Source organism: Lycium ferocissimum, unplaced genomic scaffold (assembly GCF_029784015.1).
Source record: "Lycium ferocissimum isolate CSIRO_LF1 unplaced genomic scaffold, AGI_CSIRO_Lferr_CH_V1 ctg2066, whole genome shotgun sequence".
NCBI classification, from domain to species: Eukaryota; Viridiplantae; Streptophyta; class Magnoliopsida; order Solanales; family Solanaceae; genus Lycium; species Lycium ferocissimum.
Window position 1 is genome coordinate 135321 of NW_026719194.1, and position 24173 is coordinate 159493.

Below are 24173 nucleotides of genomic sequence, written 5' to 3' on the forward strand. Positions count from 1 at the left end.
GGATTGAATCTTGTTTGTGGGAAAATTGTGTCTTCTTGTTCTTGCATTTTACATCTATCGATGACTATATGTGGTGAAAATAAAGTATCCATCTTTTTGCTCATTATGCCTATGGTTTTTAGAAGAATGGTTTTGTTTGTGGGAAAATCTTTAAATCTCTGCCATGTTTGTTCTATTTCACCTATCTACGTTTGATACTAATCACATATCCCTTATTTCTATTTGTAGTTCATTATGACTGTGGCGAGCTTGTACATAGGTCTTTTGCTGGCTTGTACATACCAAACTTTTGATGGCCCAGACGGTCATGAATCAGCAGTCAAAATATACAGGACTATCCATGCTTATAGCTTTTACTCTTAGTTTTGCCCACTGTGAAAATTCTTAGGAGTCCTGTAACTATAATCTAAATTGCTTGTTCAAAAATGCAATGTAAATATAATCTACTTTTTGGTTTGAATTAGATTGTGATTAGATAGCTTCACTACTTTAACCTCTTCTTATAATTCTTCCTCCGGTGACATAAGTGATACACTTTGGATATGTTTAATAATCCAAAGTGTGGTAAAAAATATTGATACAAATCTTTATATTTTGAGTTTGGGCCCGGGCTTAGCACGAGCCAGCCATAACTAGTATATATATATATATATACTACTCCAATGAATGCTCTGAATTGAAATGGAATTTATGTTCCTCCAATAATGAGTCCGGAGCCAAAATGACTTCTTTTTACAGCCATTACACCAAAATGGCATGCCTTTTTTTTTTTAAACCCAAATGGGTATTTCGTGCAATGTTGCACGAAATGCAACAAATTTTGTTTTTTTTTTTGGGAAGGAAAATATTAAAGGAAAATGGTTATTTTAAGTTATTTTAAGTTTTTAACCGTTAAAAACTTAAAATAACCATTTTCCTTTAATATTTTCCTTCCCCAACGTCTCTCTCTCTCTATTCTCTTCCTATTTATACACCACAACCCCTTCTCCTCCACCATATATTAGAAATTTCAAGAATTCCTCCATTAAATTTCTTCTCTTTGCCATCAATTTTCTTCCTTTCCATTAATCTTTGAACCAATGATTTATAATACTAGACTTGTTTGAAATCTTTAAATTTTGCCCTTCGGTGACACCCATAGGTTCGATTCGAACCCACGTGCGATCAAAATTTTTTTTAAAAAAAATTCGCAAGGCAAGTTTAAATTTCGCTATGCCGGACCCGGCATACTTTTGTTAAGGAATTACCAAAGTTATGCCGGACCCGGCATACTTATGCCTTGTGGGCAGACTTGGCATAAGTATGCCGGGTCCGGCATAATAACCTGATAATTCCTTCACAAAGTTATGCGGGTCCGGATACAAGTTTGCCCATTAAAAGTATGCCCCCATCGGCATAAATTTGTTAACGAATTATCAAACTTATGCCGATGGGGGCATACTTATGCCTTATGGGCCGACTTTGCCTTGAAGCATATATATGTATTTGTCATTCCAAACTAATTATGGGTTGCATTGTATAGCAGTATGTTAATTGTTAAACACCACAGAGGCACGAACCCATTGTCATTAACGTGAGATACTAACTACTATTCGCTTAATTCGAACAATTTATTGTTAGGTTTTGAAGTATATATACGAAGATCCACACGAATCTGCAGAATATTGATTTGTTAATTTCTTTGGGATATAACTTAATTACCACAAACTGTTTGTCATGGACGCAAAGTTTTATGGTTACTTTAAATTTAATAGCTCAGATTCAAAAAAATCTAGTACTCTATATTCCGTTAAGTTGGACATATCGCTTGGGTTGCTTGTCTCAAGCTGAATTCATACTTATGTTAATTGTTGTTAATTTGTAAACTGAGATTAAGCATGTGAGTTGGAACAATATCTGCATAAGAAGATTAAAATGCAAGCTCGATCTGAGGCATACTTTCTTAGAAATGCAAAGTCAATATCTTTAGGGGGCAGACTTTTAGTTATATTTAGTTATGCCGGATCCGGCAGACTTTTAGTTGTGTTTAACTAAAAGTCTGCCGGAGGGGGCAGACTTTTAGTTATGTTTAGTTATGCCGGGTCCGGCATAACTTTGATAATTCCTTCACAAAGTTATGCCGGGTCCAGCATACAAGTTTGCCCATTAAAAGTATGCCCCCATCGGCATAAATTTGTTAACGAATTATCAAACTTATGCCGATGGGGGCATACTTATGCCTTATGGGCAGACTTTGCCTTGAAGCATATATATATTTATTTGTCATTCCAAACTAATTATGGGTTGCATTGTATAGCGAGTATGTTAATTGTTAAACACCACGTAGGCACGAACCCATTGTCATTAACGTGAGATACTAACTACTATTCGCTTAATTCGAACAATTTATTGTTAGGTTTTGAAGTATATATACGAGGATCCACACGAATCTGCAGAATATTGATTTGTTAATTTCTTTGGGATATAACTTAATTACCACAAACTCTTCGTCATGGACGCAAAGTTTTATGGTTACTTTAAATTTAATAGCTGATTCGAAAAAATCTAGTACTCTATATTCCGTTAAGTTGGACATATCGCTTGGGTTGCTTGTCTCAAGCTGAATTCATACTTATGTTAATTGTTGTTAATTTGTAAACTGAGATTAAGCATGTGAGTTGGAACAATATGCATAAGAAGATTAAAATGCAAGCTCGATACGAGGCATACTTTCTTATAAATGCAAGCTGAATATCTTTGGAGGGGAGACTTTTAGTTATATTTAGTTATGCCGGATCCGGCAGACTTTTAGTTGTGTTTAACTAAAAGTCCGCGGGCGTACTTTTAGTTATGTTTAGTTATGCTGGTCCGGCATAACTTTGAAATGAAACGATGCTTTCACCACAAGGATAGTTGTATTTCTGTTCTTTCACATTTATGGCATTGCTAAAAAGAAGACGATTAATGTTGCACGAAATGCAACAAATTTTTTTTTTTTTTAATTTCTGTTTTTTATATTAAAAACGAAATTAAAAAAAAAAACAAAATTTGTTGCATTTCGTGCAACATTGCACGAAATACCCATTTGGGTTTAAAAAAAAAAGGCATGCCATTTTGGTGTAATGGCTGTAAAAAGAAGCCATTTTGGCTCCGGACTCCTCCAATAATATTGCCGCTTTTTGGATGATTCTTTATGTTAAGGCTATTAATATAATTGAATTGGTTTGGCATATCCGGGATCAGACTATAGTGGGTTTCAGACGATTCATTAAGTATTAATGATTATTGAATCAGTTGGGTATGAATACGGGAAAAATGGTTTTATTTCTACATTTAATTTGATAGCTTTGATCTTTTCCTCACTTGTGGTCTTTCCATTGGAATGACGAAAAAAATATTATTTGATGCACTGCATAGTATGCACATCAAGAATATTAAAATCCTATGAAATGATAGGAGTGGGGTTTATTAATTTCCTTTTGAAGAAATATGTGGTATATGAAATTATTCATCAAACAACTGCCTGTTATACACCACAGTTCAATGAAAATGCGGAAAGAAAGAATTGAATATTAAAGGAGATGATGAATATCTTGTTAGTAAGTTTTCCAGTCTACCCCAGAACTTGTGGGGGAAGCTATTTTAATGGCGAGTCGAATACTCAATCGAGTACCCGGTCCATAGCAAAACACACTCCATTCCATATGAAATATGGGAAGGAAGAAAACCCAATTTGAAATACTTTGAAGTGTGGGGGTGTTTGAAAAAGGTGCAGGTTCCTAAACCTAAGAGGATAAAAATAGGACAAAAAACTTTTGATTGTGTTTTCATTAGATATGCCACCAATAGTAAAGCATATCGATTTTTGTTGTACAAATCAGAAAATCTTGACATTCATATCAATATATGATAATAGAATCAGATTGAAACTATTAATCCGTATAAAGGGGAATGTGAGTCATTTGGCGAAGGATCTAAATGACCCGGGAATAATCAAAGGAAAATACACCAACTAACGAAAGTCCAAGGCGTAGCAAACATCAAAGGACGTCTACATCCTTTGGATCAGATTTTCTGATATTTTTGTTGGAAAATGAGCCTCAAAAGCTGAAAGAGGCTATGACTTCTTCAGAATCTCAATTTTGGAAAGAGGCTATCAATACTGAGATAGAATCCATATTGAACAACCATATGTGGGAATTTGTTGATTTTCGTCCAGGAAACAAACCTTTAGGTTCTAAATGGATTTTCAAAAAGAAAATGAAAGATGATGGCACTATTGATAAATATAAGGCAAGACTTGTTGTCAAAGGGTTTAGACAACGAGAAGGTCTCGATTACTTTGATACGTACTCGTCGGTAATAAGGATCACATCCATTGGGGTGTTAATAGCATTAATGGCCGTGTACGGTCATGAAATCCATCAAATGAATGTGAAAACAACCTTCTTAAATGGAGATTTGGACGAAGAAATCTACATGTAACAACCCGAAGGGTTTGCAGTTCAGGGAAAAGAGACGAAGGTGTGTCGACTTGTTAAATCTCTTTATGGACTAGAACAACCACCCAAACAATGGCATGAAAAATTTGACAAAACGATGTTGACCAGTGGACAAGATTAATGAGTGTGATAAATGTGTTTACATTAAGAACACTTCGAATCATATAGTCATTATTTGTTTGTATGTTGATGATATGTTGGTAATGAGTAAAGGCATTGGTGACATAAATGCCACTACTTGTATGCTAGCTAGAAAATTTGATATGAAAGACCGAGGAGTTACCGACTTAATTTTAGGAATTAAGATCCATAAGACTCCTCAAGGTCTAGCACTGTCTCGGTCTCATTACATTGAAAGATTACTTGAGAAGTTCAAGTATTTGGATTTCAAACTGCAAAAACTCCAACTGACGTAAACCTTGCTCTTGCAAAGAACAAAGGTGAAATGAGTGTCAATTGGACTATGCTAGGGTATTAGGAAGTTTAATGTACATCATGAACTGTACGCGACTAGATATAGCTTGTGCATCATAAACTAAGTCGGTACACGAGTAATCTAATCAAACACATTGGATGGCAATGAAACGAGTTCTTGGATATTAAAAACATACCCAAAACTTTGCCTTGCATTACACTGAATATTCTGCAGTTATTGAAGGATACAATGATGCAAATTGGATCACCGGATCAACAGAATCCAAATCCACAAGTGGATATGTATTCACGATTGGTGGAGGAGTGGTGTCATGGAAGTCGTCCAAACAGACATGTATTGCTCACTCTATAATGGAGTGTGAGTTCATATCTTTAGACAAAGCCGGTGAAGAAGCTGAATGGCTCCGAAATTTCTTGGAAGATATTGCTTTCTGGCCCAAACTTGTAGCACCTATATGCATACATTGTGATAGCCAAGCAGCAATAGGAAGGGCATGGAGCGTTATGTATAACGGGAAATCCCGTCACATACAACAGAGATGCAATACCGTTCGACGACAACTCTCTAGTGGAGTTATCACAATTGACTATGTAAAGTCAAGAGATAACATGTCGAATCCACTTACAAAAGGCCTAGCTAGAGAGGCAGTTGAAAGATCATCGAGGGGAATGGGTTTAAGACCTAGGACAAGTCATCATGGCGGTAACTATACCTAGTAGACTGGAGATCCCAAGAGCTAGGTTCAAAGAGATCAAACAAAGTTATGAATGACGGTTCAACATTGTCAAATAAATCAACCTATTCTCATGATGAAGACAATGTTCAGAAACAAGGATAAAGCATTAAGGCTTCTAACAAGTTAATAAAGTTAAAGCTTTTTAATGGTTTCTAAGTTTGGCAGGTATGACCAGATAGTGTATCTACGGGATAATACCTTTTATCTACGGGATAATACGTTTAGGAATCACCTATGTGAGTGTGAAGTGTAAGCCGCTTCAAGGAGTATGTTAGGTAAAGGCCCATGCTCTACACACTCATGAAACCAGGCGGTGTTCATGGCTGAAACGAACACAACAGTGAGAACCAAAGACGGTTAAAGGGTTAATTGTGTGACATGTGGTTGTCTAGGTATACACCAAAGCTCAACGATTCAAAAATATCAAATCTCCCGATTGACCGAGTATATCCGACATATGTTCACTACGGAAAGTTCAAAGGGAAACCTACTTATCCAGATGCAATTCACTCTTGCTTTTGATCACACAGTTTTTATGCATGTTTTAATTATAGAATCATTCCCCATTCATGTGGGGGATTGTTAGGATTTTGAGGTGTGAATGGGAATGAGAAAAGGTACCTTTTGGAGTGCGCACCAAAAAGGTGCCTTTTGGATTGCACCTCTCCATCTCACCCTTTCATTATCTATAAATTCAAAGGCTTTGCCTCAGAATTAAAAACACCAAAAAAAAAAAAAAATGAAATCTTTCTCCCTCTAAATTGTTCTATGCATTTGTTTTCAAAACAAAACTATAAGAGTCGTGTGATTTGTTGTCGAATTTGCGTTCGACAAAGTTGATGGGGTTTGAGATACCGCTACGTCATCAACAAGTATATCCATTTTATCCTGGGAGGAAGTAATCCATAACGTCGGGTACTTGAGGGGATTAAATTCCTTAAGGACACACAGTGAGTTCTGTGGACTCGGCTATTGTGTTTGTCATTTTCTTTTCTCGGTTTTGTTGAAATATTATTTCGTTGTTTGAACATTGTTTTACTAACGACGTTTATTGTTTTGAGTACAATTTGATTAACACTGGACACTCATCGATCCGTCTTAAACCTTTAAGCTAATGGTCGATATTACTTGATAATGCGAACCATTGTAAGTGTAGGTCTTTGAACTTTCCAAATAGCATAGGGCGTCTGTCCCGTTCCGACTAAGCGTATTTACCATCTAGATTAATGTTAACTCGTTGTAACAAGTTATTTGTCATTTTTGTTCAGACTTCACTTTGTTATAGTCTTATAAATAGGTATCTGTAATTGTTTGATAAATTATTTACCAGTACAAAGAATGATCTCAAATTTTATGATCTGCGGTTGGCGTCTTCAATGTCGATTTTTATTGTCTTTTCCCCATTGTTCGTTTGACATCTGCGCGACCAATTTGCGTAAAACGTAATTTGGCTATACCTATTTTTTTTTTCCAGTGAGAATAGCTCGAGAAATGATGTCTCTAATCCCACAAGCTCATCTTTCATAAACGCAGTACAGGAATTAAGATTAACTTCGTTGACTCGTTTATCTACTTTGCTTTACTAATAAAAATGGTAAAAGATTTGCCTGGACAAGATCATTAGAATAGAATGCATCAGACATTTTCTTTATTCTATTGTTTCATGCAAAGCCGTGTCCAGAAGCACCACGTATTTGCCAAGCCCAAGGAATGAAAAGAACAAAACTATGATAAATACCACAACAATACATGAATTAATAACAAAAATTGCATAAGGAAATCAATAACATCACACATGTACACCCCTCGGGGTCACAAATTGCCCATGAAGAATCTCGTCTTGCACTTGGTATAAATGACAGATTTGTTCACGAAAAAGAATGTCGTTATTGTGTACATCTTAACTAATTAAGTTTTCCTCATCCTTGTGGGGCTAATTCTTCTTTTTTTAGGGCCCTGCACTGCTGGGACTCGGTCATGCATCAAGGTACATTTCTTACACTCAACCGACTGTCCATAACATTAAGTCAACTGGCACTTTTACAACCCCGATGAAGATTGGATACCCGAATTACTTATAAAGGAAATTATACTTTGCAGCTGAATGTTTGTCTCTTCAAGATTCACATAATTACCAATACAAAAATGGGGTCAAACAATGCTGCAAATTATAACTCTCCTGGAAAGATCATATGGATATTCTCAACAATCACTTCCCTATGAGTTTGTAGTAGGCGTAGAGACCAGAGCCAACAAATCCCAGAAGCTGCCCAAGGACGTTCAACTGAAAGAATATCCATCCACAGTGATTAGCAGACAACACAGAACAGCAATCACAGAAACAGAAATAATACACTCACCAAATCAAATGGAAGCCCGCCAAATATGAACCATCCTAGAGAGATTGTGAAAAGATCCTGCTTAAAGGAAGAAAAATTATATTACTGATAGAGAATAATCAACTTCTGAAATTTAACTTCTTACTCAAGCATACTTAACAAGTTAAATGGAAGTCTCGCAAGCATAGGACCTTGGTTGGAAAGTGGACTCTAGAGCCACTTAGAAAAGCCCGACTGATCTCTTCTGAGAAAAACCATAAAGGTGGTTCATCTTCAAGAGAATCCTACATTTGCAAATGCAGTGATAGACAGCCTGGCCAGTAGGGTGAATAACTCTCCCTTTTTAAAATTTCATATGGGAAATTATGTATATTTCCTCTTAACAGTGCCACCCAGCTGTCTCACTATAACTACAGGGAGTAGATGAGAAATTGAGGGATTATACGGAACCACAGGGAAAAGAGGTTGTGGGCAGTAGAACCCAAAAGGACTCTGAATCATGTTTATTGGCCCCACAGCGTTTGGTTTGGATCACTTTTTCTTCTCTTCTTTAGAGGAGGGTGAGGAAGGGAAGGAGAAGAGGGGCAGAGGTTAGTAGACCCCCTCCTTAGTTTGCTACCCAACTTTGACCGAAAGTGCAATCTGGCATTTCGTCGTAAAGGAGCTCAGATATTTCAGCATCACAAACTCAAGGATATCCTATCAAATTTACATCAGCTCCACTAAAGGGGCATGTAGCTTCATGCTCAACTCCATCTATTAAGAAATGAGAACTTTTGACAAAGGACATGGGCTTTTTCTTTCAGTACGTTGTGAGAACTATATCTGCAAGTTATCAGTAATTGTAGCCTAGTGATATGAGGCTATTCCATGGGCGGAGCCACCTTAGGTGAAGGGTGGTGTGGTGCACACCCTTCGTCAGAAAATTATGCAGTGTACATAGGTTAAATGTTAGCTATTATGAGTATATACTTAATTTTGCACACCCTTAATACAAGTGAGAAGAAAATTTGCACACCATTCGCCAAATTCCTAGCTCCACCACTGGGCTATTCTATAAGTTGCTTCCGAGGAATAAGGTGATAAGTTCAAGTGATTTTGTTTTCTTTTTTTCATAACTTTGGGTGTATTGGACATTGGCTGGTGGTAAGTTGAGATTACGGCAGTCCCAAATAGTTTCAACAGCACAACACCCAAACCCATACATTAGAAGTTTATATCCTGTTCAGCTTGGTCTTTGGTCTGCATATGACATGTATGTCTACCATTAAAATTCCAAGGATTCAATTCAAATGAGAAATTATAAGACCTCAGTACTCTTTGATTCTTAAAAAAGAAATCAACGATTAACGTGAGAAGGAGAATATTTACATGCAACCGCACACATGAGACGAAACGAGCACTGGCTTGCTGGTACTATATCTCAAGATGAAGGTATGATGGACCAAATGCAAGAAAGAAGCAGAGATAAGGAAGCAATTTCACAGAAAAATCATGAGGAAGAAAAATATGAAGGCGGAAAACCAGATGCTCGAGAGAACGCCAAGGAGAAATACGCAGAAGGAAAAACTGCAGTGAGCATATTGGCACATCAGATGTCCGAGAAAATACCAAAGTAGGAGAAAAGAATGCTTGGACTTTGAATGCTCGAAAGAATGCCTAGCAAGTATGCTCCCGCTGAGAACCAACAAAAAACAACAGCAGAAGCTATTAAAGGAACTAAACAAGCCTCTACAGATCAAGAGAAAGGACAGACTGAGAATCAGCAGCAGCGAACATAGAATGAAGTAAATAGTCATTGGGGAAACTGGCAAACCTTGTGAGCTACTAGACAAGCCCCCAGACAGCTATACAATAAATCCAAACGTAATCGACTCTATTCACATAGAGTCCGGTCAAAATCAACAGAAATGGCAAAAGCGGAAGGTAAACAAGGAACATCATTATTTAAGAAAGAAAGGGAATTATTACCCCATAAACTAGATCCATCAACTATAAAAAGATAATGAAGAAAGGGAGTGGGAAGCAGAGGATGAAGACTCAAAAGACAAAGGGACACAAGACTTAATGGCAACATTTGAGAATAAGCCATTGAGATTACAATAGGAACACGAGTCGTATTATGTGCGGGAATATATGCAGGATTTGACCATAAAGGGTCATTTGTCCACCAAGAGATGCCTCAAAATTAGGGAAAGAGGGGAATTAGAATCTGCTTACCTTCTTTGACTAGATAAGGTAACAAGAAGTCCATACAGTTCTATCTAGATCACTTCGGGTGACTAGTGGAGTATTTGATAAGGACTTCAGTTGACAAGATAGAGACGTGCATTTTCCATTTTATAGTACGTAGTGCCAAAGTATTCTAACCATAAAACTTTCCTCAATTGTCATTTTGTAAATAGGAGTCCTCCTTATACACTATTGGAAAGAATTTAGTATTGCAAAATATATATTATAGGATCAAATAATAAAGGAGTGGGCATGTCCAATCTTCGCTTTGCCTAAGGAGGTTAGGCATACATCTCTTTTTTTCTTACTTATCAAAAGAAAGGCATATGCTCCCCTCTTCCATTTTATAACTGTTCTATTTGTTTTCAATGAACACATGGGGGTTAGAGCCTAATCCTCCACCTATTTAGGTGGATTTATTTAACAAAAAGAATTCCTATAGAAATGTAAGGTTCACTGAGATATCTTTTACCCTTCTCATGTGGGTTATTAGCACCCTCTGCTGCGACAAGCCTTATGAGGGCCCTAGGCATTTTAGGAATGAATGATCTCCACGAACTGAATAACACAATCACTTGCAATCTTGCACTCTATTCAACTCCAATTGCAACAAAGCAATGCATTTGACTACCTGAATTATGGACTTGGGTTCCTCCACAAACATCGTCTGCCATTTAAGAAAATACTTTGTACTTTCTCCAATTGGAGTTTTGACCTAGTGAGGTAAATCAGAAAGTTTAATAGGATAATCAGATTCATCAGAGAACAAACCTTCAAGTTACCACATATTGTCTGTGTGACAGCTGAATTCAGGGTTGTGTTGAGAAATATAGAGTAGTTCAAGAAAAATGCCAATATGCAAGACATTAGCATTACAACCTGTTCATTTACAAAGTACCAAGAGTCAAAACACAGCAATATGACATCCCATTCAGAGAATTCTAAGTAGCAGTTAGATGTCCAGTAATAGTTGGAAGGAACCATGTGACAGTATGCTAAGTATGAAGAAAATGGGGCATATATACATTGAAACCAACATTACTGTTTGGAGCAGGATTCACTCTCTTCACTTTTCCTTTTTATCCGGGGGCAGCAAAAATACTGTCCCAGGAGGTGGGGAGATTGGGGATGGGAAAGAACACCTTATGAGTTTGAGCTCCTCCAGAGAACAAAGCAAATTTGAGTATCATATTATTATGTGGTGCAAGAAGAGATAACGACATAGTAAGGTACCATACACCAAGTTAATCATTAAACTTACCAGGAAACCTGGTGAAAATAAGTAAGGGAAATCCATTGTCAGTGCCAGGTCACCTCGAATAAGAGACCAAACAAGTAAGAAAGGTCCACAGACGATTCCTGTTAAGAGGCAAAAGAATCAAAAAAATAATAATCAGATACAAGAACTATAATGAATGACAAGGATGAGTAAAACAGAATAAGAACAATACCATTGCACCACATTAGGCCAAAGCTATTGAGGCCACTTGATTTTCCTGGATAGATGGAATTATTAGAAAGGACCAAAAAAGATATCAATCTGAAAAGATTACATGACAAGAAAAAAACAACACTACCAATACGCGCTATGGTGGCAAGGTATATTGCCGTTGTGATGTTGGATAAGAAGACAACAGCATAGCCGTAAAAGTCAAATGACAAGTCCCGAGCTCCAGCAACAAAAGCACCGAACACGATTATCACCACACTGGTAATGTTAGGCAACATTTTGTTAGAAGAATGAGCAAGAAATATCACACAGTATTACTTAATCTATGTGCTTGAATGATGTGTAGTTAACAGAGCCCTTATCAGAAGAAGAAAGAATAGAACTTACGGAAAGGTAGGCAAACAATGAATTATCTTCTTATTGGTCAATTTAGAAGCGTAAAAGGATAATCAAAGGGTCATCTGGTCACCAGGATATTCGGTATTATTGTTGTCTGTTAATTAATTAACATGATTTTAGGAGATTTTATTTTTTCCTTGTCCAAGCATAACTACAGGAATAGAATATTTCCTTTTTTGTAACTGAATGTCTTTCCTTAATCAGTTACGGTTCACTTGTATAAATACCCCTTCTCGTGGGATGTAAACACATACTGAAATACAAAAAAAAAGCCTTTTCTTCTTTCTCAAATTCTACAATTGTTTTACACCGCATGTTGTTGGCACTTTGTTTCTGATATAAGCAATACCAGTATGTTTAATACTGACAAAATCAGTATTCTATATCAGATCCAACATGAGATAAATTATATCGGTATTAACTTTATGGGGGTAAAACACCTAAAAGACAAACATATCCCATTTTTTGATGCAATGAACCAAACATCTGCTGAAACAAGCATATACACTACATAATCCAGTGATTATAAATCCCCGTATTCTTTGGATTATTAATCCCTGCATAACTTTGTCCGCGAACCAAAAGACCCTTTTGGTTAATAGCCTCTAAAACTAACTACTAGAAATATAACAGAACCGAGACAGAAAAAAAAAAACTTTCTATTTATTCTAACTGCTTTCAGAAGAGCACAAATGAAGCAACAGAATATAGCCATGTATTTGGCTCTCATGTATCCATACCATTAGGCTATTTAAGGTTATTAGATTAAGCAATCAGTTTTCAACTTTATGCATTTTGTCAGATCTCATTTTACCAGAGTAATAAGCCTTGTTTCAACTTTAAGCAAATAAAGTCGAAGAAATTTTCATTTTCCCGGAGTTATTAGTTTCGTCCAGAACCAGAATAAGGAACAAGTGAAATTAATCCGGCTCCTCTAGTCACTATTTCCATATTATATTTTTCTTCTTTATGGAAAACTGTATAGTTCTTGAGCAAGTCAACCATTGGTGAACCAGAAGATATAATAAGAAAAACTGGTAAGCAAACTTTAATTCATAAATTGAGAACACGACAGAGAACAGAATGAATAAGAAGTGAAACATTAATCTAAATATTCTCTATTGTACAGACTTTGAGATGTAAGTTTCCAATATTATTTCCTCATTTTCCAAATCCCGATAAAGAACTTTTCTTTGTTGTCTATCTCAAGATCCCATAGTAGGAAATCCTTACCTTCCAATAATAGGACGACTGTACTTCTGACTTGCAAGAATGGATTCCACAATCATTGTAAATACAACAGTTGTCCTCCTAAGGGTTGTGTACATGGGTACATTTACACCCCGAACAGACTCCATCGTGACTAGCTTTCAAGGAGAACCAGAGACCACATAAAATCTTTTGGTGAGATGCGAACTCCTGACCTTTGAGGAAATAATATACATAAAAGTACAATACTAAATGAATACTAAATGAAACAATTACCATGTAGAGAAGATAGGTCACAGCAACAGGTAAAGTATCAATCAGTGTCTTCAGTGGCACAAACGTTTTAAAATTGTCAGGCGTAGACAGAGATTCACTCAAATGAAAAGAAATGAGCTTCAGCCGTCTTAAGAGATAAAGAAAACAACACGAACATATTATCTGCAAATGACACGAGGTTAAATATATATCAATTCGGTGATGCCAACTGTTACAAAGAACTGCTTTTGAAAAGCACAGAAGCAACTCCTGTCAAGCACAAGTTTCTTAACTCATATGGAAACATAAAAACGTTATATGGAGATATTAATAATGTAAAATATTATATCTGGTACACTGTTTAAAACTTAAGAAATAAGCCAGAGATTTTGCATGATGAATGGACAGTCTATTTAAAGGTCATGAAGACAAATTGCTTTAGAATAAATGTCAGTAACCAGCCCAGGAAAATGAACAAATAGCGTGGTACAATGCTGAGACCGCCAGGCATCCCTGCTAAAAACAGAGTCTCTATGTACCTGACAGAGTGTGATGACATTTGCAGATGGGAAGTTGTATGAAGAAAGAGCTGCTTTATTGAACAATACCAAGAGAACTGCAAGTCAAAATCAGGTAATTTGGTAAGCATCAGGCAATGCCATAAAACGACTATGGCGAGCTTCTCAAAAAGAACATGATGAAACGCCCTTGAATGCAAACAGTAAACCACAAGGAAATATAAATTATGGAGAACTAAAAGGTCTTTTATAAACAATAAGGAACAAACCAACTTAAGGACTACGATGCTTAGAAAGGTGAAGCAAAGGGTTAGAGCAAAGAAAAGAAAGTTCCAATATTCCTCCCAAATGACCTCACAGAATCAAAATTCAAGATTGACAACTATACTTCAGCAATTGACTTTCAATTTGAGACTCTTCTATGTCAACTGATGCTTAATGGAACCGCGCATCATTCCAAGTCATCAATGACTATGCATTAAGTTCTTGTCATTGGGGTCACATTATTAAGTGTTTAGTTTCTCGACTAAATGTCCTAAAGGCTAAAATATAGACTAATTTACAATCTCTTTTAGAATGGACTGGAGTCTACTGACCCCAATGAACATGAATTAACATTGACAGTGAACAAAGATTACCATCCAGAAATGGACATTAAAGCACAAGGCGACGACATGCAATGGGGTATTCATTGAGTCTTTATTTCGGCATTCTAATATTTTCAGTCAAGAATCGAAGAAAAACGTATCCCTAATTTTTTGGATGTTGGAAAATGGAGTCACTAGCCAAAACTGAAACTTTTTTGGATTATCATATTCAAGTGTGTGACAAAGAACAGCTAATATTTTGCAAAAAGTTCTACAATATCATTAATATAATGGCATTTACACATGGATTTAGCAACAAAGAAAAGAAAAAGAAAAACATGTTAATTTCCCACTACGCTAGAGTAGCATATATGGACAATAGTCATACAAAGACACAAATACAGTCTGTTTGTCTGAATCAGGAAGCATAAGATATGGGAAAGATACAATACATTACTTTTATACATTTACTACTGATTAATCGCTTATAATGTCTAGAAGGACAACTCCAATGGGCATAAATGCTATACTTCCAAATAATACAAGTGTCCATCTTAAGTTAATTATTTAACGGTAAGTTTGACCTTCCTTTATCCACTTACTTTTATCCCTTTGAATTCATCCATTTATAACACGAGCGACCTTGGACTTGGCAAAAAGCAAAGCAAAAGAAAAGTGAAGCCTTCAAACATGTTAATTATTTGACAAGATAAGACATTTTAAGGATTTGTGAATAGACACCATTACATATATAAAGTGCCCAAGATAATCAACACATTTTTGTGTGTAAAACTGCTAAATAATCAAAAGGATAAAGCAGAGGGTCTAAATCCAACAGTGCCAAGATTAAATGAACATGTTAATGAACAATTGATGCAATATAAAGACAGTGGCATTTAGATGGTATAAACGAATTGTGTAAAAAACATTTTTCCCATCTAATCCCCGAACATCCCCCACTATATAATGAAGGGTAAATTCATCCAAAAAGAACATCTGATCATGCCATCAAAAGCTGAGCAAGTCAAGCATGATGAATTTTGATATATAGGAGGAACGGAGAAATACTCCCTTTGTTTTAGATGTGTCTTACTTTACTTTTTAGTATGTTTGAAAAGAATGCCACTTTCTATATTTAGTAACTCTTTAATTCCGACATCTCGCATGACATATTTAAGACCACAAGATTCAAAGAGCATTTTGGTACATTATACACATCTTTAGTTTGAGACCACAAGGTCCAGTAACATTCCTTATTTTCTTAAACTCCGTATCCAGTCAAACTAAGACATGTAAAATTAAACGGAGCCACGGAGGAAGTACTTGAAAAGAATCTAAATGAATGGCAGTGTTTTTTTTAATGAGTTAGTCAATACCTAAGGCATTTGATGTGTAAGGCACATAAAGCTTGTATTTCATAGATTTTGCGCTACCAATCCAATTTAATAACAGTGAAATATTTACACATTGAATACATGGATGAATGGTTTGCTCTTGAAGATTGAAGCATTGCACCCAAGCCTTCAGATGCGAAATGGATTGCACACCACACCATCAGAATATTCATTGACTGACAAGCATGAATTGATCATTCTACAATAAACTTGGTATGTGCACGTCATTCCATTTGCTTATGAATGATTTATTGTTTTATGTCTTCTTAAAAACTTGAAAGGAGGGCCAGTAAAAAGAATAAAGTTTCAATGCAAATATAAAACAAAAGAAGTTTTGTTAAAGAGAGAGCAGAATAGGTGACATTGCATCTTTTTAGCAAAATTTGATTTATGTCACGTGTCCTTTGTTTAATTTGCCACAGATCTGCATACTAAGGTGCGGAAAGTATGATTTATGGAGACTACAACCAACTAGCAAAGTTGCCATGATTAGCTTCTACATGAGTCAACAATTATTACGTTCAACCTAACCAAATCTAAGTCCCACCAATAGTAATTATAACTAGTTCAACAAATATCACTCTCATTAACACGACTAAAGCAATAATCACAAAATCGGGAAGAGAACTTGCTATCAATAACACCAAACATGATTCAAGAGCTCAACTTTTTTAACACAATTAGGAAAGGAAACATCTTATAATTACTTCATTCCATGACGAATCACTCAACTCTCCAACAAATAAAAAAAAATTTAAAAAAAAAGCCTTTTTAATTAAATCGAACAGATTTGCTAGCTCTAATGATTGCAATACTAGTTTTTTCAAAGTGATGGAGAAGTTCAAAATTCAACCGATTAACTAACGAACGCCGTAAAACACTCAGTTCAACAAATAAGGTCAGAATTTGAATCAAACGTGATGAACAAATAATAGAACTCTATTCCTAGCTCTAGAAATTGCAATTTCAACAAGTTTCAAAGAATAGGGAGGATATTAGAGTTGAAGAGACAATTAGAGAACATGAGCAGAATATGGAAAAGGCAAAGAGGAACAGATACACGCTAATAAAGAGAAAGAGGAAATTTATTTATACCAGCACAGGACATGTAAGAGATAGCAGCATAAGCACCGCGTTTAGTCATAGCCGATCCTTTGAACAGCTTCTCCTCCGTCGGTGGTGAATCGATCGACGTAGTCGTCATTGGTAGTAACGGACTACTGTTCTTCGTTGAAGCCATCATTTACACCAAATTCAGATCTCTCTCTCTCTCTCTTCTCTGTGATGAATCACTGTATCTTTTCAACACCTTCTTGCAACTTCAATACCTTCTTCCCTTCTGATCATTCTTTAAATATTTAAACTCTTTTCAAACTCCGACATATTTTCCCTTTTTGAAGTTTCCACAGATTCAACAGCAGCCCTTTTATTTAATTATTTTCCTTTTTTTTTTTTTCGGCTCGTTCTATTGGGTTTCCGAAGAAGCTTCCTTTTTCCCGGTTATGGGATTTTTTTTATAATTTTTGAGAGAGATTATCAATACTGATAAGTTTGTCCATAAGATTTCTATTCAAGAAAGAAAAGGAAATGACCTGTTGGCATTATATACGGCTCATTATTTATTTTGTATTTTTGCTTCATCATTTATTTTACCTAAACCCGTCAACCAGTTCGGGTTAACCTGTTCAAACCGGTAAAACTGAAATCGGAACTAATTAACCGGTTCCGGTTAACCGTATATTAACTACCGGTTCCGGTTTCTATTTTTTTGGAACCGGAACCGGTTAAATCGGAATCGGACCGGTTAAACCAGTCGATTTAAAAAAAAAAAAAATTGTAGCCGTTGGGCTGCTAATTTGGACCGTTGGGCAACGGTCCATTTGCAAAAATGGCCGTTGCCAAACGGTCCCAAACCCATTCCCCCCCCCCCCCAACCCCCAAACTTTTTTTTTTAACACTTTAAACCATCCCCACCCCTATATAAACCCTTCTCCATTTCCATTTTAATCCACACCAATTCACTCTTCTCTTTCTCTCAAATCTCAATCTCTCAATTATAGTTACTTTGCAACAATTAGTCACTTTAAATTTCTCTCAAATAAATATTATAAAGTCTTATTATAGTTTCAATTATTAATTTTGCAATTATAATATTGTCGGTGGAGTTGGTGATTTTGCAACAATTCGAAGTAGCTTTGGTGGATTTACAATTCTAGCCGCCTTCACTTTGTTGGAAATTAGTCCGGCAATTTGGTACCTTCGTTCCAACTCTATCTTTATTTTTCGCAATTTAATTTACGCAATTTAATTTATTGCAATTTATTTTTTTGTGATTTATTTGAGTGTGATTTAAATTAATTCTATTTAATAATGGCGAAGAGATTTAGACGTGGTGTCGATAGTAGTGGTATTGTTAGGGGTGGGCTTAATGAGGAAATATTTGTGGAAGAAACACCTAATTTAGGTATTGATGTTGGTGGAAATAATCTACTTTTAGGTCATGAGACAATGCAACAATATTATACCGACACTTTTAATGAAATTGATGATGATGATGATGATGAAACACAAGCTCCCGAAAATCTCATAGGAGATACATGTCCTGCATAATCACATACACAAGACAAACCGCCTAGAACTCGTAAGCCAACCGCTAAAATTTGGAAATTTATGACTAAGGATAGGGAAAGCCAAACAGTTAAATGTACCCTATGTGGACAAATATTTGCTTTTAGGCAAGAAACTAGTAAGGGTAGTGGAACGGGTACACTAAATGGTCATATGAGAAAGAAACATATGGATGTTGGGGAGAGCAAACGGGTTCAAATATGGGGTATTCAAATGACAATAGACCCACGAACCGGTAAAATTTTTAAGTATGATAAGAAAAAAGAGCGTGTAGAAATAGCTAAAATGGTAGCTTATGATTGTTTACCATTTTCCTTTCCTTCGGGTTTGGGGTTTGTTACTTGCATTCAACGTTGTTATAATCCGTTATTTGAGGGTATTCCTAGAAGTACTTGTAGACCGGATGTTATAGATTTGTATAAAAAAAATATAGATTTTATTTGCGCTATGTATTTAATTCTTTAAATTGTAATGTTTCTCTTACCGCTGATTTGGGTCTTAGTCTTAACAAGTTAGATTTTTTTGCTATTACATGTCGTTGGGTTTATGACAATTGGGTTATGCAAAAAAGAATTATATCTTTTTTATATGATGAAGGAAAAGGTTGTCACGATGAAAATTTTTTAGCGGATTCAATGTCTACCATTATGAGATTTTTTAACATTTATAGAAAAACACTTTGTATTGCTTTAGATAATGCTTCTAATAATACAAAGGCGATTGGTCTTTTAAAAAGAGAATTAAACCCTCCGCTAAAAAATATTTTTCATATGAGATGTAGTTGTCACATTTTAAACTTAATTGTTAAAGATGGTCTTGTGTGTTTTGACGATTCTATTCAAAAAGTTAGAAATACGGTTGCGTTTCTTTTTTGTAATGCTAATAGGGGAAGACTTAGAGATTTTAAGAATGCTTGTGTGGAAAATAACCTTAGACCTAGGAAAATTCAAGTAGAAATTGAGACTAGGTGGAACTACACTTATATTATGCTACAACAAGCATATGAGTATAGGATTCCCATACAACAAGTTCACAACAAATATAATATTAATAATGATGATTGGTTAAATTTTACGCATTGGGAAGATGTTAAGGAATGTGTTGAACTCTTAGATTTATAATGCGACTCTTGCTTTTTCTAAACAATTCTATCCCACGGTAACCGAAATTTTAGCCTACTTAGCGGAAATAGCTAGAGTTTTACAAGAGTATAAATATAAACCCGGTTATCAAGCGGATATTTTTGATATGACAACAAAATTTAAGAAGTATTTTTTTTCCATCCCAACTTTATTTATATTGGGTTCTCTTTTAAATCCTTGTTTAAAAGTGTCTTATACTAAAGCATTGGTTAGTCAAATTTATACATTTTTAGAAATTGAAGCGGGAGTTCAACCATCTTTAGCTGAAGCCGAACTCGCTATCGATGATGAGTTTAGAATTTTTTTTACTCATTATTCTAATTTGGAAGAACATGCTACACCCGTTGCTCCACGCCCTACTACTTCTCAAAGTAGCAAAAAGGGCTTGTCGGGTTTGTCGCATTTAAAAGTTTTACATTCACAGCCAACTCCTTCTTGTAGTGCAAACTTTGATGAATATAACTTTTATTTGATGCAGCCAAATGTGGATATCAAGGAACTAGATGAGTTGGACGTCTTAGCATGGTGGAAGAAATACAAGGCAAGTCATCTGATACTCTCAAGAATGGCTCGAGATATCCTTATGGTTCAAGTATCAATCGTGGCTTCGGAGAGTGCATTTAGCCAAGGAAGACAACAAATTGGAGACCATAGACACTCATTATCCGGCTTTAGCTTGCAAGTACTAGTGTGCATTCGCGATTGGATTAGATCGGAGCGACGCAATCAAAACTTAGTAACGGAGGAAGGCGAAGAGGAAGATATTGAAGATTTGATAGCAAGTGGACCGGACCAAATGGAAGACTTTGAAGATATCTCCATGACCGAATATGATATGGGGGAAATTAACCAAATGATTGAGAATTGGTGATTTTATTATTCTACTATTTCTTTGCAGCTCATGTATTATTTGCAAGTTAAAAAAAAACTACAACTTGCAAATAAATGTTATCCAAGAATGAATAAAATATATGGCTCATTGAGCTTTCTTCTATTTACTTGTGTTCATATTTTTACTTATATTAAGTTAGGAATATACCTAAAATATACTAAGAATATACTTATAGTATACATCTACTTAAATTAAAAACTAGAAAGTTATATACTTGAAAAATAACTAAAATATAGTAAGAATATACTTATAATATATAGTATACATATAATAACATATATATATATATATATATATATATATATATATATATATATATATATATATATATATATATATACGTATATATTGTATATGTTTACTTTCTTTGTTAGCACGTTAGTCGATAAATATATAAACTTTACTTATAAACTTATATAACATATGTAAATATATCTACAATATACTAATAAATACTATAATATATATATATACTATACAAAAACAAAAACAAAAAAGAGGTTTTGGACGTGTTTGAACCGGACCGGTTCCGGTTTTTTAACCGGAAACCGGCCGGTTTGTTAACCGGTTACCGGTCCGCTCTGGTTCAAACCGGTTAACAGGTTTAATTATACTCGTTTTAACTTATCCTCATCATTTATACCCCGTAAAAATTGAATCTAAGCCTCTTATGTAAATCGAAATTTTCATCCAATCCTCATTATATCGATACGATTGTGTTAGGACTAATTTTGTGAATTTAAAATATGAATTATTTTCTTTTATGAAAAAAAGAATTTACTTTGGAAGTAAGGAATGTAGAAGCTAAGAAAGGCTGCCTAAGGTTTCAAATCAAATTAATATGCAGAAAAAGAGTTTTTAGCCTAAAATAGTGTTTTGATTGACTTTATAGCAGGTTAATTAAAATTGTGTGGCCATGTAGTTAGGTTTTCCGTCTTAAAAGTAAAAGAGCAAAGAGAAAATTAAAAATTCTTTAGCTAATGTCGCAGTTGTAGTCAAATGCTACCAACTTCTCATTGGTCCACTTGATACAGAAAATTCTAATCCTTCGATGGTCCACTTGCTTCAAATTAGAACTAGCTAAAATCCTAGATGTTATTAGTAAAAAAATCACACCCGAACTGTTTTGATCATCGCTATTGTACTTATTAACTTAGGGTAACGTTATGGCCAAATGGTAGTTGGCCATCTAATTTACAAATATGTCCACAGTCTTTAGGTAGTATTAGTAATAAATATTTTCACAGTAAGTGTTCTATTTCTTCTGTCTCCCATACCATTTTGTCGTGGTGTTCCCGGAGTAGATAACTGAGACGTTATTCCACAATCTGATAAGTATTTAATGAATTCTACAGAAAGGTATTCACCATCGCGATCAGATCGTAGCGATTTGATATGTTTATCATGCCGTTTATCCGTTTCTATCTTAAATTCATTGAATTTCTCAAAGTACTCAGACTTACGACAGAACAAATAAATACATCCGCTTTCGAGTAGTCATATATGAAAGTCACGAAATACTCAAAACCACCATTTGCTTGTATTTTTATAAGCCCACACAAATCAAAATGAATTAATTTCTGTCACGACCCAAAATTTCATTTGTGTCGTGAGGGCTTCCAACCCAACCTTTAGGCAAAACTCCAAATCCATACAAGTTAACATAAGTAAATGCGAAAATAAAGTCAAACAACCCAAGGTACTTAAGTCTTAATAATACATAGATAGAAAATAAGTCTAAGTCTGAAATCGCTCCCCAAAACCTGGAAGTCACAAGTACAGAGCTACTAATCCTAATACAAAGCTGAAAAATACATAATATTGTCTGAAGTAATGAAAGAAAGGAAATAAAGATAAGAAGGAGTCAGGCGGCGTGGAACCATCATCGGTTCACCCTAAAACTCCGAGAAACGCTCCAAAGGATATACAAGCCTCCACTCGTACCCCGAACCGTACCTGCACACAAAAGGTGCAACAAGTATAGAGTGAGTACGGGAAGCACGTGTACCAGCAATATTGTTAACCAACCATAAACTATAGTGATGATGAGGGCTGGTACTTCTGTTACTTCTCTTCTTTCTTAGTTAGTCTCAAAATCACAGTTTATAAGCATACAATAAGTAGACAAGAATCACACGTTATAATCGGATCTAGAAGTCCATTCCTTTTAGAATAACCGTGAAAGTTCACCCTTTTCATTATTATAAGTCAAGAGTAAGTGTAAGATCCCATCTTTATATAGATTATGTCAAGTACGAACATAAGGATCCCGTCTTTATATCCTCTAACACACGTATGGCATGAAATCAAGTTAGACAAGCATAAGTAGCATGAGATGTAAAGAATGCATGCAATGTAAGTGAATGGAACTCAATGCAATGACCATATGCATCGGTATACACACGCTCCTGCAGTACGCTTCACGTGACCCATAGGGGACTCGCGGGGTTCATATACCCGCCGGAATACCAGATCACATTGGGTCTCGACCATCCAGCTATAATATCATCATCATCACTTCATCCATGTACTATATCCATTATCCAGCCTCCCAGGCACCAGTCTTGTATATTCAACAATAAAATGCCAATAATATCATGAAAATATGAACGAATATGCGTACACCATGTAAATGCATAATAACAATTCAATGTCATGTATATAGATGTCCTTTTCATAGTGTACACGAGAGGTGGAGTGATGAATGCAAACCAAGTCATTATTCACAATTATACAACCACCAGTGGCCATCATATCCCAAATAAACAATAATCATACCAGCCTAAATGGATTTATCCACCATTCATCATGGCCTGGAGGCTAAACACATAATCCCATCACTATTCATATTTAGTTCAAATTTTAGCTACCCATACAGATACACTTGTACCCGCACAAATGCTTGATATCTTACGAGTACAGGACCCCCAATTCCTTATTATGCCCCTTTTACTACATTAACCAATGCATACACTAAATAAAGGGTCTAGTAAGTCTCAACTTACCTGAATCCGAAGCTGAAGAGTCACTCCGGCCGTCCCCTTCTCCTGAGCTTCCGAAGGAGCCGAATATGTTCAATTACAATATCTACATGGTAATACGAGTCTAACGATACCCATAAAGTCATATAGGGAATTCAAGTTCAAAAAGTCAACCTAAAATCCCGTCTCGAACCATGAAGGTCAAAACAATAATTTAACGTGAATTCGAGTTCAACATAGTCAAAATAATATTCTACGAGGTCACACAAATCCAACCATACCCATATTGTTATACTTCAGTATGGATCACTAAAACAAACCCCCATAAAGGTAACCCCGACCCCACAAAGGTAAAACTAGAATTTAAGAATAAACTCATCTAATTTAAGCATAAAATCATCTTACTCATAGTCTATATAGTCCATATCCTAAAAATCATCAAGTTCTAACCCCAATTGATACTTCAATTTCCCAACTCCCATCAAAACCCATTT

General features: G+C 35.5%; 1 protein-coding gene across 2 annotated transcripts; it reads right to left on the reverse strand.

The window, feature by feature from the left end:
* Positions 1-7472: 7472 nt before the first annotated feature.
* On the reverse strand, positions 7473-17385 carry LOC132043060 (UDP-N-acetylglucosamine transporter UGNT1). Of its 2 annotated transcripts, XM_059433541.1 has the most exons (10): positions 17132-17385; positions 14077-14153; positions 13559-13720; positions 13307-13440; positions 11802-11932; positions 11676-11720; positions 11486-11583; positions 10996-11103; positions 8014-8070; positions 7473-7937 (listed from the first exon to the last, which is right to left on the reverse strand). In XM_059433541.1, exons 1-10 carry the CDS (start codon positions 17277-17279, stop codon positions 7863-7865), a joined length of 1035 nt encoding a protein of 344 aa, XP_059289524.1. In that variant the 5' UTR covers positions 17280-17385; the 3' UTR covers positions 7473-7862. The 2 variants fall into 2 exon arrangements, with proteins under 2 accessions (XP_059289524.1, XP_059289525.1); XM_059433542.1 differs by lacking the exon at positions 10996-11103.
* Positions 17386-24173: the final 6788 nt, after the last annotated feature.